General features: G+C 37.9%; 1 protein-coding gene across 1 annotated transcript in view; it reads right to left on the bottom strand.

The window, feature by feature from the left end:
• LPGAT1 (lysophosphatidylglycerol acyltransferase 1) overlaps positions 1-18,919 on the bottom strand; it is a 137,876-nt gene that overhangs the window by 52,434 nt on the left and 66,523 nt on the right. Inside the window, exon 6 of the mRNA XM_045010432.1 lies at positions 18,077-18,350. Within this exon, the coding sequence (XP_044866367.1) occupies positions 18,077-18,350 (274 nt within the window). The remainder of the gene's footprint in view (positions 1-18,076; positions 18,351-18,919) is intronic.

The raw sequence follows: 18,919 nt of genomic DNA, 5'->3' as shown, positions 1-18,919 counted from the left end.
ATGGAACCACAGAGATTAAGAGATCTGCCTAAAATCGCATGGAAATTTGTGGCAAGCCTCGGAATAGCACATTCCCAATCCAGCATTTTAAGCAAAAAAGACCAAGAGAAAGATCATTCCCTTCTCCAAGTGTCTTGGAGTGAACAACATTTTCAAATTAAAACCTTTTTCCTTTCCAGAAAACTGAAATAACTCAAAAATACAATTTAAAAAGTGCATGAAAGGTAAGCAGGTGTTATCATCATACTAATGAGATAATAAGAGACTTGGTTCAAAACCCAAAAACATTTTCATGAAACAATTCTAATATTTTTGAATTTTCAAAACATTTCATCCATGCTATAAAAATAGTTAAAAAAAACAACAAAAAACAAAACAAATAAAAGCCAGCAAACATCTTCTGCAAAACAATTCAATTTTTTTAAAAGGAATTTCAGAGTTCCAACCAATGGAAGTAAATAGTGATTGTAATTCTGGCCCAAATATCAAACAAACAGTGGCCACTATTATTAGCTGGATAACATGAACAAATAATTTAGAAAGATGAGAAGAATGACTCTCAAATAATATTTTTAATCTGTGTTAAATTCAATCTAATGCTAAAGTAATTCATAGCAAATCCAAAGCAGTTCTCTCTTTTTGTGTGTGTGTGTGTATTTTATACATATACACATATACATATACACATATACACACACACACACACACCCCTCTGAAAAATACAAAGCTAATTAATTTATTATTTTCCATAGCGTGAAATAAAAATGAACTATTAACACTAGTCTTATTATGGGGTGGGAAGCACACATCATTGCTGGTAAGAAGTGCCAGAAGAATACAAAATAATATTTTAACCAAAATCTTTTGATTTTACACAAAAAATTGTTCTAAGCTATTTAATAAGAAGTAAGTAATGGTTTAAAACTGCTGTCTCAACACCTGATGATTTGGACTCCATCACTGCAGGAAGGCCAGTGCTGCCTCCATCCCTCTTCTGTGTTGCTTTCCTACTTGCTTGCCCTAACTTAGTAGCAACTGAGGGTCAGTGCTGTGTGGATGCCTCAGACCAGCTCCACCTCAACACAAAGAGAAACCACAGATCTGAGTCCTGCAACAAACCACTCGCCCTAATTATAAAAAGTCTTACACTCTTTCAGCCTTTCATAGACCTCAGCTTTTAACATGGCAGCTCTTAATTAAATGTTACTATTGCATCCTACCACAAAGATACCAACTTGTCAAAGACAGAGATACACTTTAAATCAGGAATGTGAAGGAATCCATGACTTCAGCCTTATTCTTTCATTTGAAAACTTACAGACACTATCAACTTTAATTTTCTAATAGTTTTCTAATAGAAACAGTTTTCTAATAAAGCATTAATTTATTATTTAAAGAGGAGTTAATAAACATTGCTTCTTGACGAAATGTTAATTTACTGGCATATCTAAAATTATGTAAAAACTGTAAAAAATGCCTTAGTAAACAAAAAAAATCACAAGTACTATGTTAATAAATGTTATTAACTAAAGCTATCTACTATCATAAACAGCCAGAAATTTAAGGAGGATAGCAAGGGCAGTAGACACTTTGTACGGCTGCAGGCAAAGTTAAATACTAGATGCAACATTCTGGTCATTAAAATTTATTGTAGCATAAGACAAGAGTTCACACAAATGTAAGCCAACACAAATGTCAGCATTTTCAGCAAGTAATCATATTTCCATCTGAACATTTTATTCCTGCTAATGTTTTCAATGTTAAAATTAACCCCTACAATTGCTAGAATGGAAAAGAGATTTATTTTTTGGTACATTTCTGGATGTATAGTCAGTTTCACTGGTTTTATTGAATTGCACTATTTATGTTCTCCCCAAGAAAGTGTTTCCAATAACAACAAAGTTCAAGCTGATAGTGAAACTCAAGAAGAAGCAGGCCCGTTGCACAAAGACAGAGCAGGGCTACTCCCACCTGAGCATGTTTGATGGTGTTGCTCTCAGGTCCATCCAAACACACTTCTGAACCCAAGAATTTTTATTTTATTTATTTATATTAAATCAGGGCACGCTATTTGCTACACCAGAAAACTGATCTTTTTGAAATAAGGTAATTTTTTTAAAAAATTCAAGCTTACCATGCCCATTTTGGTTTTGCTATGAATTTGAATCGAAAAATCATTCTTGGATGGCACTGACTGTTCATCATACCTAAGGGAAAGTACGGTTCTGCTTTGCTTAAAAAGGTCTTGGCAATTTTCACTACAATTCTAGTCCACCCAGCACCAGAATTTAAAATCCTGATGGCTGAAGGACAATTGGACTTCCTAACACATATATAAGGCACATCTACACAATAAATGCACAGCCTCATTTTTAAGATGGGCAGAACCAGGCTATAATTTTGATTCCGTTTTAACCTAGTTCAAAATTACACACCCATTTAGACGTAAAATAAAAATAAAAATGGGGCAGTGTTGTAATTGGAGTCCTGACAATTTGTAGTGTAAAGAAGCTTTACATGAGTCTGTTCAAGAACCCCTCTCTCCAACTTTGGTGTGACCAGGGCAACCACAATCATCCCTGGCAGTCAAGCTATTCTGAACTTTCAGCTTCTACCAAAAAGTCAGGACTGAGAGAGTCTTTTAATAGAAATTGAAAGATCAAACAGCTTGACTAACAGAGAGCTCTCTGAAGCAGCAGCTAGCTAGAACAACTTTGAAATTGACCTTTCTGGGGGCTTGTGTTTTCTCCTGGGCTGCAACTTTCCAAACACTTGACTGTGAGCCATATTATTTTAATCTTTTAGTTTCTCTTTGAATAATTCGGAAACATTCACACCCCTAATCCTTCTCTTTTAATAGAGGATGAATGTTCAAAATAGCCTGCAGGCATTCCATTCATACACAAATCATGTAGAAGTAGGCTACCTTGTAAGAGGTACACACCATGCACTGTTGTTTTTTTCCTAGTACTTGGACACACAAAAAAAATAAGAATAATCAACAATCAAGGGAATATTTGTTTGGCTAGGAAAGCAAATCAAAGGAGAAACTAAGTGGGTCTCAATGTACTTTTTCTTCTGAAATAATAGCAGTCGTGAATTTTCATTATTATTTCTTCCCTGTTCTCATTCTTTCAGGGTGGGTGGATCCTTTGATTTTCATATCAGTGCCTAGTGGTGCCCAAAACTTGGCCTGCGGCAGTGGCTCCCCTTAAGATCTTGCTTTATTGCTCTACCTTCCTCCCACAGAGGACACTGACTGGCTACTATGAGACAGACTCAGTGGGGTTCAAAATTCTCCCTGCTGGCCAAGTCCAAATGCTTATTAGTTGAGTTTTAAAGCTGACCATCTGGATCAACCAAATTTTGGGTCCCTCTTTTTCCTTTGAGTCATTTGGCCTTGACCAGGAGCGGGAATTTTGAACCCCTTGGAATGCATGTCTCCCAGCAGATGATCAGCATCAACCACGGGAATAGGGTAAAGTAACAAAGGAGAATGTGAAGGGGAGGGACTGCCTCTGACTAAGAGTTGGGTGACATGCCACCATTGGGCTCTGATCTGAAAAGCAAAGAGTCCACCATCCATGGTTAAACTTGAAGGCTACTATTTCTACTTAAAATAGCAGTGAAATTAACTGGGGTGAGCTAACACCTAAAATTACTACAGCTGAAAGAGATTAGACCCAAAACAATTTTACTCTATTGTTTTTCAGCATATTTACTGTGGCTATTTGACAGCACTTTGTACAGAGTCAAGTTTCAATGTGCCGTTGATGGCTAATTGAACTTCCCGTCTTATGCACTTGCATGTTGACATGTGCCGTTCTGAGGGAGCTAATGTGCACACTCATCCCCCAGGCCTGATGATAGGCTGTTTATCAGCAATGACAGCAGCACAAACGAAACAAATAGATGTGTGAACAGAGAGTAAGGTAGAGGGATGGAGCGGTGGGCCCAAGGTTTGGTGTTTTTGCTCTCTGGCTTGCTGAAAAGATCTCCTTCTAATCGTCATCAAGGAAGAAAAAAGCCCATATAAATGCTTTTCTTTCCATTTTTTTTTAAATAGATCATACTATTTAAAAGATATGCATCAGAAATAATATTTTTTTAAAAATTAGTGAATTAGAAGACAGTGCAACAGTGTCTATCTTCTGCATAAATTAATTTTTTTCTCTTTTGAGTTCTCTAATAAAGCCATTTCTGAAAGTTAAGTAATAAAAATGAAGTGGACTACATTTGAAGGCCCTAAGATCTGACTTCAACAAAGACAGAATCAAATGCATAGAAGAAGCCCGTTATCAGAGTCTGCTATACAGTGGATTCTTACTCTGCCTTATTTTACCAAAGCAAGGTTCGTTGAATTAAGCTCTGGAACGTATATCTTCAGCGAACAATGGGCCCCAAGCTGCCATGACTTGCTAGCTTTTGCTTAGTAATATTCAAATACAGAGACTTCTAAACCAAACAAAGTAAAATAAACCTGAATTCCACCAAAACATTTTTCTGTTTTTAAAACCCGTCAGAGAATCGAGTCCAGTTACTTGAAGAAATATAGCTTTGCAAACAGTTCAGAGAGACAATCTGAAAGGGACTTTTATAGTTCCCCTGAGCATACATCTAAGTACTTGTTTCCTCTGAAAGAAAATCAGTCCATGGAGAATCAGATTGCTGGTGTATGTGCAGCATGTACTTTACCTATTACACTCTACAGATTCCTCTCTCTGGGCAGAGAGCTCCAAGTACAGCATCCTGATGTGGGACACTCTGTATTCCTCAGCAGGGTTGCTTTTATCAGGTGCCAAAATGAACACTTAAATCTTTCTGTGTGCAGACAGACGGCATTTCCTTTCTAGCATCAAGGGCTCTCACTCTTAAAAACAAGCCATCAAGCCTTGGCACCAATTCCACTAGATATTTTTACTTTTCACTCCTGGGAGAGAAGTCCTGTACATTCAGTGTGGTTCATTAAAAAATAAATAAAGTTTCTCCAAAAAGTGCAGTCCAGGTACAAGAGGAACAACTCACTTATACTTACATAATTTAGTACCTAAAGAAACTAAGATACATTTCTACATAGATGTAAGATATAGGATTAAGGTTCTTGGATCAGGTTGAAGAAGAAATAGGATCAGAGGCCTGGAAAAATTCTGTTTGTGTGAAGAGAAATTGGAAAAAAAAAGGGATTGGATATTTACACAGATGCTAAGAATATCCAGAATTGTTATAATTAATGACAATAAAAATTTTGGATGGAGTTTTGAAACCTTGAGTTTCAGGGTTTAAACCAATCTCGAACTATTAGAGACCAGATGAGACTTACGTGTGGAGCAGATTATCCCATATCTTCTCACTGTGGGTTCGTGCACCTTTCTCTAAAGCATATGGTTCCAATTGCTGTCAGAGACAAGATACTTGACTACAGGCAAAATAATGGAACAGCTGACATGAAAATGAAGAGTTTTAAAGAAGAGCAATATCATTAATGCCAATTAACGTGGGCTTATGGAAAAATAGATGGCAAACTAACTTGATAACTTTATCAGATTACAAGTTTGGATGCTAAAGATAATAGTGTTGATGTAAACAGACGTCTGACGCATCCGACTTAGTACCACAAAACATTTTGATTGAAAAATTAGAATGATGCAATCAACACTGCACACAATAAATTGATTAAAACTGGCTGATTACTAGGTCTTAAAATGTAATTGTGAACAGAGAATCGTCATCAGACAGGGTGTTTCTCTATTGGGGTCCTGCAGGGATAGGTTCTTGACCCTACACTATTTATAAGTGACCTGAAAGAAAACAAAATCAGTAGTAATCAAGTTTGCAGTAGACAAAAATTGAGGGTGTGGTAAATAATGAAGACAGGTCACTGATGAAGAGCAATCTGGATTGCTTAGTAAATGGAGCACAAGCAAACAGCATGCATTTTAATATATCAAAATATAAAGTCATACATCTAGGAACAAAGAATGTAGCCCATACTTACAGAATGGGAGGGGGTCTATTCTGGGAAGCAGTGTCTCTGACAAGGACTTGGAAAGTCATAGTGGTTAATCAGCAGAACATGTGCACCCAGTGCTACTTCTAGTGTGGCCAGAATGGATAATGTGAACCCCTTGGATGAATAAACAGGGGAATATCAAATAAGAGTAGAGAGGTTACATTACTTCTGCATTTGGGACTGGCGTGGCCACTACTGAAATATCATGTCCAGTTCTGGTGTCCACAATTTAAGAAGGATGCTCATTAACTGGAGAGAGTTCAGAGGTGAGCCTTGAGGATGATTAAAGGATTAGAAAAGACATGCCTTATATTGAAAGGCACAAGGAGCTCAATCTACTTATCTTAAAGAGAAAGCCAAGGGCACGTCTTCACTACCAACATTAAAGCACTGGCCGCAGCGGCACTTTAACATGGCTGTGTAGTCATGGCAGAGCGCTGGGAGAGAGCTCTCCCAGCACTATAAAAAGTAACCACCTCCACAAGGGGAATAGCTACCAGCACTACACTAGCACTTTACAGCACAGAAAAACTTGCAGCGCTCAGGGATGTGTTTTTTCACACCCCTGAGCGAGAAAGTTGCAGTGCTGTAAAGTGCCAATGTAGACAACCCCTTAAGGGTTGACTTGATCAGTCTATAAGTAGAAGAAAAAAAATGATAAGGGCTCTTCAATCTAGCAGATAAAGATATAACAAGATCCAACAAAATCCTCCCAGAGATCAGACTTTATCACAGTCATTCCTTCTGAATGTATAATCTATGACTAGACAGTCTGCTGGTCTGAACCTGTATATACTCGTAAATAAGCGGGTAATCTAAAGTTATTGAAGACAGATAACTAACTTCTCAAAATTTTGAGACACTACCTAAACATTCAGAGTTGTCAGGGTAATTAATGCTTCATTTCCCCTAATAATCCATTAATTCCTTAAGAAATGGAGACTATCCTGTAGATTCAGTATCTGAATTACTGTAACATTGTGCCCTATTCCATCACAAAAAAATCTCAGAACACAAAATAAGAAAGTCCAGAGATTTCTAGCAAGCATATCTGATTCAATGTATAATTCACACAATTATTTACATCTATCATTAGTCTATTTAATGGTAATTGAGATATAATTTTACTGAATATGAACATACTCAGTGTTTGCCACTGTTTTTTCCATTATGAAAATTGCTTTCCTGTAATTCTTGTTCCCTGATGTATATATTTCATCAGATTAACACTGTTGGATCCATGCTGCCAGACCAAGACTAGCCAAGACTTCAATAGCTCAAAGGTTTTTGAGCATCTCAACTAACTGGGGGTGTACTCACCAGACACCGGTACCTATACTGTCCTCAGGCTTCACAGGAGTTATTCAAATGGGAGGCAAACTCCCGATAATAACTACTTGAACTATAAAAATCAAGAAAAATCCTCCTAAAATATGAGAGGTCAGTGAGTGAGTGGTAATCTTGGTTTGTTTTCTGGTAAGATGTGCAAGTAAGTTATTTTCTTTTCTCAAAGATACAAATCTTCCATGATGTTCTCAAGAGTGGAAATCCATGTCTCAATCTCTACCCACCCCAGAGTCAGGAAGGATTCCAGATGTATAGATGTAGAGCAGTGCCTGGTTTGGAATGATCATTTCATGGTCAAAAAAGGCCAAACATACCTGTCTCAGCTAATACAGAGCTTTCAGTATCACTGACATTTGCCTGTCCAAGACTGCTCAGAAACCTTTCTACCAGAGATACTGGTGGGAAGGCATATTGGAGCTCTCTCTTATTGACACGGTCAAGTCTTTTATATTAAAGCAACATCAATTTAAAAAAAACAACAAAAAAAACCAGACTTTTCAAAAGGCTGTCATACTACATTAACAGTTCCAGTAAAGTTTTGTTTAATTTAGGTGACCTTTATTCCTTAACATGGGAAGGCCAACAAGAGGGCAGGTTGCAAGACAGGAAATTACCAGGTGTGGACTAGAGTATGAGCAATCAAGATCGAAAGGAAGGGACAGATTTCAGAGATGCTGTAGAGAAAGCAGTGAACGCTTCGGTAACTGCTTGGGTGTAAGTATAAAAAGGGGGGAGGCAAAAAGGAGTCAGATCTATTTACATAATCTAAGAATTTCTACAGTGCCCATCATTAAAGTGCAAGATGACACTATAATTGTGACCTTGAATGATGGGAAAGACAGTGACAGAGCAGAGGACTGAGGAAAGATCAACTCTGTTTTAGCCATACTGAGTCTGAAATGACAGGAAGACATTCAAGAAAGGTACAACAGAGAGGGAAACTTGTTAATGATGGTAGTGTCTACTATGTTAACAAATCCACTTCTGTCTTAGAACCTCATCAAAGTTAATTGCAGTCACTCAGTGTAACGGCTCCCACTGACTTCAGTGGGTTTAGGATCAGGTCCTCAGTGAATCGTGAGTCAGACAAATCTGAGCAATATTACTGTCAGGTGGGAACGCTTCCTTTATTCCTCTTAATGGGATCCTTCCGAGTCTAGCTGTGACTGTCAAATGCATACACAGCAGTAGGTAATGTTTTCCTCAATGTAGGTAGGTTCATTTATCCAATTAATGGACAGACTTAGCAGTCTGTGAAATTTTACTGCAAAACTTGGGTACTTTTATTCCAGATCTAGACTACATTTTCTAGGCCACATCTATTAGAGAGATTCTTAATTACAAAATATGACAAGCTGTGACAAATTCAGGAGACAGCATGTAGATACTAATTAGAATAGAATTCCCTGGACTCTTCCTTTTACATGATCTTTGTCAGATCAGTACCTCTCTAACTTCATTTAATACTGTAACAATGGAAAGAACACCTACTTCCCTTTACTTTAGGCTGATACTTGTGCATGATGATACAGCAACATTTGAAAAGTCACATGCAGTTTCAAACAAACCTGACACTTGGATTGCTGCCCAGGTAGTTAAGCATGTCTTCCTTGAAAACAGAGAAAGTATGTTGCCACAAGGCAGCCCTTTGGATTTGGCAAAGCCATGTCAAGCTTTAATTTTAATTAAAAGCCAAGTGTTACTTCAGTGTTGGTTGTTAATGTATTATACTGAATGTTGTGCATATTTTCTTCGTTAACCAAGGCCAGCTTGTCTGAGCTACCAAATCTTAATTGCATAGGGAAAAGTTTAAAAACTAGGTAACTGTGGCCTGTTAGTAGCAACTTGTTGCCTGCACATGATCAGACAAGGCGAGAGGCAAAAGGGAACACCTGTTGTCCTGGTAGAAACCAGGATACTGATGCAGTTTTGAAGTTTCTGGTTTGTTTCCATTTAAAATTAGTCTCTTAATAGCATTTTGTCATGTTTTTGGTGTACTAGTCTCCCCCAACCTTGTTAGTTTATACAAAAAAAAAATACATTCACTAAGGAAAGCTTATGAGTGTTGTGATCTTGAGCCTAAAACTTATCAGGTCACATATCATCCCAAATAAATATTTCCAGAAAGAAAGAACAGCTGTGTTCTTTAAATATAAGTAAGCTAGTTCAGAAGACTTTCTTTAAAAGTATTTTGTTTCTCACCTGATTAACTGTATGAAAAGGGACTCAATACACGGACTTATGAGACAGTGCATAATATTTCTTAACAAGTGTCTATAATATTAATGTGACTACAAAGTCCACAGTGTTCATAGAAAGAAAGGAATAAAGGTATATTAGGAAGAAAACACTGCAGTGTATGAAATAGCTACTTTCATTGTAAGTAATGTGCATATTTTAGGGCTAGTCTACACTGGCAATGTTAAAGCACTGCCACCATATGGCTATGGCAGGTCTGGTTCTCTAGTGTTAGAACAAGTTTAGATTGTCCCATAGGATCCATTGCCTTCAATCTGAATCTGGGCCATAAAAAAACATTTTAAAAAAAGGTTGCATTTTCTGAGTGGAAATAACCCCCCTTTTCAATGGACCAGGGCCAGGTTCAACTGCCAAACTCTGTGGCCGTACCTGAACTAAAATCATACTATAATGCACCAGCTGGTGCTGTTTGTCTATCTTTCAACCTAGTGTTCCTGTAGCCAGTCTGCCGGTCCCAAAGTGTCACAAAAATCCCACTTGTTTTATCACCAGACAACTGGCAACGCTCCCTGCATGCCTCACGCAGTGTTAGTTTATAATTTAACATGTATTAGGTTTACAGCATATTTCTGTACACTAACACATGACTAATTACATGATAGTTATTGGCCAGGCATACAGGGGCAGCTGCTGAATAATTCTATAATTAATCAATTTATTGTAAGCTATGTACAACATACATTAAGGATTGGATAGCTTCCTTGGTGCTCCACTCATATTAAAATTTCTGAGAACATTTACTCTGTACACACAAGCAGATTATATTACCACTTAATATATCTTTATTTTTTATATTTCTTCTAAAATCTACTAAAAAAAGCTAGACAGTGTTTAGACTAATTCCTTATTAAACTGGATTGTAAATTATTTATATCTTATCTATTTTTGAGTTATGCCATTATTACGTTGTCATATCAGGTGACCCTGCATGAATAGCTAGCCTAATATGGGTGAAATTCCATTAGAAGTTGAAGGTCAAGGTTACTGGAAAGTTGGTTTTCCCTCTAGATTTGATCTGCAACCTCAATATTACACAACATCATTGATCTCTAGACAAGACAGACAAGACTATTTTTGTTTACTTGTAAGAAAATTAATTTACAAGAACACATTAAGAATTTAATGTTAAACATTCACTTCTTTTAACTAAATATTTTCCATTCTTCAGAAGGATAGCTCCTGCCAGTTAACAGGATAAGTCAAATGGGCAGATATTTAGAAGACAGTAATGTGAACCAGACAATAGCCTCTCATACGGATATAGATTAGGGGAGATTTCACCCTAACCCACATACTTTTTCCATAAAGATAAAATGAGCCCTTTTCTCTCCTTTATTTTTAAACAAATGCCTAATGTATAATCTACTAAAATATGAAATTCACATACTGCTTCTGTTCTTCCCCCCTTTTTTATTTGTCTTTTCCTCTCTCCACATATCCTTTTCCTCTGCCACTCATTCTCCTTCACTCTGCAACAAATAGGGAAATCAATGAAAAAAAATATTCTTCACCTCCTGCTGCCCTTTACTTAAAAAGCTTCCAAAGTCAAGTGAGAGGGTGCAGGAATGTTGTTCAAGGATTCCTCCAACTAGTTTTTCCCTATTACTCTGCTCTTATCCCCAAAAAGGACAGACACTCATACATACATATACACACACACACACACACACACACACACACTACCTTCCTCTGAAATTCATCTTTCTGGCGCTCTATTGATGCAGCTCTTAAAAAGGACAGATTTGGTTTTCCAATTAAGTTAATTGCAAAACTTTAATTAACATCAAGAGGAGCAAATTTAAGCCCTCCAGTGTCCTGAGTTGGCTATTCAATGTACATCTTCCCCTAGAAAAAGAGAGAACACTAACTATATCATACAGTAAGTCCCTGCAGGCATGAGGGAGAGGTCTGGTTCTGAACTCAGATGTGTTGCCACTGGACCGGACCAGCCCGTTTGTTCAAATTTCATCCCACTACACCTCTCCAGTTTCACATGCAGGAACAACAGAGACATAGCACACTGTGGCTAGCACACTTGGATGGGGATGCAAAGTGGGAAGGATGAAGGAAAATCTTAATCTCCACTTCACATTCTAACCTCCACCCAGTTCCCCAGCAGTGGGAAATTATGGCTGTGATTTGCTGCATATGGGAATACCTTGATGGCTGATTTAACACCCTTCTCCCCCCCATCCAAGCATCCTACTCCACAAACAGAACATTACATAAAATTGGCAAGTTGCCTTATTTTCAGAAATGCTGAGCAGTAACCACTAGTCAATAGGAGCTGCAGGTGTTCAACAACTCTGAATGTCAGGCCCTATATGCATTATATTTCAGTCCATGTTCCCCTAAATATCTAGTACTGGCTAGTGACAGGATGACAAGATGACAAGATGTTTACTTGACAGATCAGCAGTTTGAGTAGTTATGTCAAATCCTATGTTCCAAATAAAAAGGTAAAGTACAGTATAGCTGAACTATTAAGAATGTTTGTAGGAACAGAAAGGGTTAAATTTACTAATACAAAGCTGTTCATTTAATGTTTTCAGAGACCTCCTCTAAAAGACAGATAACAGACCTAAATATTAGTGATATTTCAGAGTGAGAGGTAAATCAGTGTTCCTGTTTACAGGGTTTTCTCTATTCTTTGTATTACACTTTTAACTAACATAAAACAAACATAAGCTTACATAAGTACTCTGTTGTAGAACTAGAAAAGAAGTTTGAGAACAAAAAAGTCTTCCTCCTTCCTTAACAGTAACTTATCTGCTTAACAATTACTAGCACTAAGCAGTCTATGAACATAAACTAAGAGCAGAGTAAGCAATGGATAATAACACTCTTCAAATATAAAGACAGAAAAGTAAAGACTGAAACAATAAATTAGTTGGCAATGTTACATTCCATAAAGTAATCTATAGAATCGTGAGACTGGAAGGGACCTCAATAGCTCATTGTGTCTGGGCCTCTGCACTGAGGCAGGACTAAGTACTATCCAGACATGGGGAGCTCAAACTTCACTGCACCACAACCCCTTTCTGACAACAAAAATTACTACATGACCCTAGGAGCAGAGACCGAAGCCTGAACCTGCCCAAGCCCTGCGAGGGGGGCTAAAGCCAAAGCTCCACCACCCGGCGTGGAAGGGGGCAAAGCCGAAGCTCCAGGGCTGTAACCTGAGCCCTGCCGCCCAGGGCTGAAGTGGGGTTCGGACTTTGGCCCTGGGCCCCAGCAAGTCTAGGCCAGCCCTGGCGGCTCTGGGCCCCAGTTTGAGACTCGCTGATCTAGATCGTCCCTGACAGATGTTTGTCTAACCTATTCTTAACTTCCAGTGACGGAACCCTCCCTAGGTAATTTGTTCCAGCGCTTAGCAACCCTTACAATTAGGAAGCTTTTCCTAAGGTCTGACCTAAAATCTCCCTGGCTGCAATTTAAGCCCATTACTTCTTGTCCTGTCCTCAATAAAGAGAACAATTTATCACCCTCCTTTTTATAACAACCATTTATGTACTTGAAGAGAGAGTTATATCCCCACCTCAGTCTTCTCTAGACTAAACAAACCCAATTTTTTCAGTCTTTTCTTGTAGGTCATGTTTTCTAGACCTTTAATCATTTTTCCTGCTCTCCACTGAACTTTCCCCAATTTGTCAACATCTTTGCCAAACTGTAGTGCCCAGAACTGGACACAATATTCTAGTTGATGCCTCATCACTGTGGAGTACAGTGGAAGAATTACTTCTTATGTCTTGCTTACAACACTCCTCCTAATACATGGAGAGTCGCGAGCTGTCAACTTCCACCCCAACCCTGCTTGCCTCCAGCATTTATAATGGTGTTAAATATATTCAAAAAAGTGTGTTTGATTTATTGTGGGGGTCGCACTCAGGGGCTTGTGATGTGAAAGGGGTCAGCAGTGAAAAAGCTGGAGGTCCACTGTGCTAATACATCCCAGAATGATGTCCTCCCCCGCACCCCGACACACACACACTTTTTTTTGCGGGGGTGGGGTGCAGCAGTATTACATGGTTGACTCATTGAGTTTGTGATCCACTATAACCCCCCGTTTTATGCAGTACTCCTTCCTAGGAAGAAATTTCCAATTTTGTATTTGTGAAATCAATAAGCCCTCCCTAAGTATAGTATTTTGCATTTGTCCTTATTGAACTTCAGCTAGTAATTTCAGATCATTTCTCCAATTTATCAAGATCACTTTTAATTCTAATCCTGTCCTCCAAAGCGCTTGTGACCCATGCACCCACCCCGAGCTTGATAACATTCACAAACTTTATACCTGTAATCTCTATATCATTTTCTAAATCATTTATTAAGATATCAAATAGAACAAGATCCAGTACAGATTCCTCTGGGACCCCAATCAAAATGCCCTTCCAGCTTGACTCTGAACCATTGAAAACTACTCTGCGTAGTTTTCCAACCAGTTGTGCACCCACCTTATAGTAACAGAGGAAAGAGTACCAGGTAACTAATGAAGTGAGAATCTGCAGTATTTCCCCTAACAACTGGCAATTTAACCTCAGAACTCACTATTTAGGGAATAAGCTAATGAATAGATTTACAGCATCGGGGAGCCATCTCCAAGTCTGAAAGGTCATAAAATAAAGACACTCCCAACACTGAAGCTTCCTGAGACAAAACTCCTGACCAGATCCAAGAAGGAAGCAACCAGAGACCCTGTGCCTGATGAAACAGGAAGACTAACTTATCACCAAGAACAGAGGTAGAAGACGACCCTCACAGTTCAGCTGGAGTACCTGTCACTATCCCCCAATGAATCCTGTTTAGTAACAAAGAGTTGCAAAATCAGACTAGAAATAGGCTTTCACCTGACACACACAACCATAAATACATATATAAAAATGTCTTTTTAAAAAACAAAAACAAAAAAACCCCACACACAAGCCCTAGATGCATGCCTTGCTGAAGTTTAATTCAGCTGAGACCCATGATATTAGCATTGAAGCTCCTGTTTTGTGATTCTACTTGTAAGAGTAACCTGCCTGCAAACTGAAGTGTCTATTAAAAGCACTTTACAGAAATTGCAAGTGATGAACTTAAATTAAGGCAACCATTTGCTGATGTATATAATTGTCTCTTTTAGTAACCGTATTCAAACTTATTAACAGCTGATCATTTATGCTGTGCTCAAAATTGTCTGAAGGTTTTCATTGCTTCTTATGAAACCTATGGAAAGTGATGTGTTTTGTATTTTAGAAAACAAGGTATTGAGCTGGTTTTTAGCCACTGGAGAGGGAGTTTTGGGTTGTCTTTTACGGTTTAGCTAGCTGTAATAAAATAGAATAGGTTTACTTAAAGTCAAAACTTTTAATTTAAAAAGAGCATGAGTGAAAAGATCTTAGCCCCTATATGTTAGTAAGATGGCCTCTGAAAATTTACTATTTTATCCATTTTTGTGGTATTGCCCTTACTGCACAAGTGATTTTCCAGCCCACTGTTATAAATTATTTTAGTTGTAATGCATGTGATTGTAAGGCTGAAAGAAATAATGAACGTATTCAAAAATCCTAGTAAGATCTTTAACCTTGTATTACAACTTATAAGAAGTAGACTGAGCAGTGAATTATCTGGCAAGTCTCTAGGGAGGCAAGTGAGTTCAAACACACAAGAGCAGAAGCAAAACTATGTAGTCCTTTCTAAAAAGCTGGGTAGAAAGGACAACAGCACATTGTCCTATTCAAATAGCTCTCAACAAAGGAAATGGATATAAACTTATTTTTCTTAAAAGAAAGCTTAGATTCTAAAGAGAACATTAGAATGTTTTTCTGCATTCATGATTATTTTTAAGCTCAAGGGAGCCTTGAAGGTATATTATCTTCTTGTTTATTTTGATGCATAGCAGTAGGTGGGGAAATGTACCAATACTGCAATTTTTGCTTTTCGTAAGTTTCTGTGGCCAAGGAGTGGGGAAGAAAACACCACCACCTGAGGTGGGGGAGGAAACTTGTAATTTCTCTTAGGAAAGTTTAGCATAAGTGAATGCTCTTTCCCCCCATAACAATATTTGTTAAATAAAAATTGGTTTTCCTTTAGATCTTCTCAGAGAATTGATTCTGTCTCCATTTTGTATGTAGCCGGAGAGAAGAATGCCAAGTATTAAGGGATGCAATTCACACAGCTCAACTTGCAATTCATTTTAATCAAAACACTTCTGCTATCTCCAAAATAAAAATCAACCCCTATCAGTAGGTCATCTCTTCCCATTTCCTAGGTAGGCAAGGTTACTTTCATTAATAGTGTTTCCTCCCAGTCTTCTCTATCTATTTCAATATATCCTTTTGTATATATTCTTGAAGACCAATCCTCACACTATTTTGGGGGGAAAAAAAAATATCAAATCACTGATGTGCCAGGTTTGTATAAAGGAAAGGATGAATCCCTACTCTCAAAATTTAGTTATGGTGTATAATTCTTTAGGTTTAGTTACAAATACCACTAGTTTCGATATGAAAAAAACCACTGCCTCTACTATGAGTGATGAAATTCCCATAACTATAGTCAAGATAGATCTAAACCCACTGACTCTTTGAAAATGCCAAAAAGCAAAGAAAACACTTAAGTGACCAGACAGATTTAAAGCCACACTTATCAACCCCCACAGCTAGGGCCCTGAGTTATACTGTCACATTATTCCCTCTCCAATGCAAACACTCCAGGACAAAAAGTAAGTCTGTATTATTGATTCCTTAGAACTGCTCCACAATAAAACAGATATGAAACAACCCTTCACATCTCAAAACTCAAAATGAAAAGTTTAATCACAAAAGTATATGGGATACAGTAAAAGCTGTAGAGTAAAGCAGAAAACATTGGGAAAAGATCAAAATGAAACAAACATGACATGATAAGATAATAAAGTTTGCAATAAAAAGTTATAAAAGCCAGGAGAGAAAAGTGGAAAGTAAAATAATATAAATTTCCTGGGAATACTTGAAGCAGAAGAAAGCACAGTTTCAGTGGGAAAAGGAAAATTCTTATCTCATGAACATACACTGATGAAGGAAAAATAGACTGCATACATTGCATGTTGCAATAAAATTCCCATAATGCATCTACCTATCGGAATCGGGGAAATTGCAAGTATGACATCTGTGGCATTATCAAAGATAGGAGGAAAAAAAGACAGACTCTTAAAAGGCAACCCAGTGGAGGAAGGGAGAAAGGGGTTGGGGGAGAGGTGTTTGAGATCTTTTATATAAGAGGGGTGGGGAAAAGAGAGATTACTTTTTCTATTACTCAGTTCCCCGACACAAAGCTGAAGGGAGAAAACTACTCCAATAAATCAGTTATTAATGGAGGGAACCAATGAAGCAGTTGAATTTGTAAGGGTCAGATCCAAGTATTCTGGAACAAAAACTCTGCATTCAAGTTCCTGAATACAGCACAGAGAGGAAATAAATGGTATCAGAAGAGGAATCTTAAAGGAGAAAGATTATTTCAATCTAGGTGGTCTCATTAGAAGATGGTTGTTAATGGCTATTCAAAACACAGCCATTTAAGGAGTGTCTCTCTTACCTAGTTTTCTCTTTCTAGGGATAAGGAAGATGCCATGTTTGTGATAAATGTTAACAGTAAAAGTGTGATGTTTATGGATCCTATATCTCAGTGTCCGCAGAGTACTGCCTCCCCCTATAATCACCTCTAGGTGCTATGAAAATTAAAAGCAGCTAGGTGATTCTAGAATAGTATGATACTTGGTATGAGAGTTAAAAACACGTATGATTAATTTGTTCGCTATGGAAGGATTTGATGCAATTTTGTTGCAAAAGTGCTACTATTATCCTACTTAAAGTTATATATGAAGAGAAAATCATGACTATAAAGAGAAGTCCTGATTCCCAGTCACCTCCTGATCGCTATATGGAGCGGGGTTCCATCATAAACACTGAGTGTCAGAGCTGATGCATCTTGGTTCTTCAATCTGTTAAAGCCCCTTGTGAACTCCCTACTTAACAATATTTTAAATTAGCCACTTGCATACAACATATCAAAGACGTTATGTACTGTTATCTGTGACACACATTCCAAACCAGCAGACTATATAATTTCATCTGTAAGTAGGGAATTAGTGGAGTGAATTTCCATACATCAGGTTGGGCATTCAAATACCACTATGATGGGTGCAGAGTATAAAGATCTAACTAGAACAGAAAGTTTGAGAATACAACCAAAATATCTTTCAAGTTCCAGAAATAAAAGGACTGAAACCAAAGTGCAAATACTAAGAAATTTTTAAAAATATTATGGTCAACCAATGCTTACAATAATTAGAATCTCAGCATATTTTGAAGATTTCACACATTCAGTTAGTGATCTGGCTGGAAAAGACCTCTAACTCAAAGAATCATGAAGTTTTAATTAATAACTACGTATTCACATTGAACATTAGCTATTTGGAGATTTCATAACAACAATTCCTACCTGCTACCATCGCATCTCCACCTGCGGGGGTTCCATTTTCTTGCTGAGCTACAAGTGATTTCAGAATAACTTGTGTTGCTCCCAGTCTTGGCAGGGTGACATGTGTAAGAAATGGCAAATTGTTTTTCTTGGCAAATGCCTGGCTTGTTTCCCTCCTTTTCCTAAGAAAGCCGCCCTCTGGAAACAGTACAATCCACTTCCGGTCACGGCTCCTGTAATGTTTGTCTAGATGCTCCTTTAGGAGCACAAGCTGCTGGTCACGGTGAGCTTTTCCCTGGGAGGGTGAGGATAGAGAAAGGTTAGTGATATTTTAAGTAGTCTTAAAAATCTAAGCATATTTTTAAAAATTCTAAAAACTTGTCAATTAAAATAATGTTTAAACACTGTCTTTTCTCAGAGAGCTACATACACCTCTACCTCGATATAACGCTGTCCTCGGGAGCCAAAAAAATCTTACCGTGTCATAGGTGAAACCGCCTTATATTGAACTTGCTTTGATCCACCGGAGTGCGCAGTTCCGCCCACCCCCACCCCCGGAACGCTGCTTTACCGCGTTATAGCCGAATTCGTGTTATATCAGATCGCGTTATATCGAGGTAGCAGTGTAATAAAACTTCAATGCCAACATAAATACTATTTTCCCAAAGGCAGCCACTGATGGTCAACTCAATGCCACCCTCATAAGGAATGAAGAGAGGTTTTCAAGAGTGAGAGTAAAACTGCCATTCTGACCAGGTCTCTTTTTTCAAGTGTAATCTTTAAAGTGCAGTTATACTGTTTAAAAGGGATTCCGTATAACATAATAAATGTGGAACCCCAGAACATTATCTGTTAATGGTCCTC

This window comes from Mauremys mutica, chromosome 3, assembly GCF_020497125.1.
Source record: "Mauremys mutica isolate MM-2020 ecotype Southern chromosome 3, ASM2049712v1, whole genome shotgun sequence".
Lineage (NCBI taxonomy): Eukaryota > Metazoa > Chordata > Testudines > Geoemydidae > Mauremys > Mauremys mutica.
The sequence above is the reverse complement of the archived record's forward strand: the minus strand, read 5'-3'. Positions and strand labels throughout refer to the sequence as shown.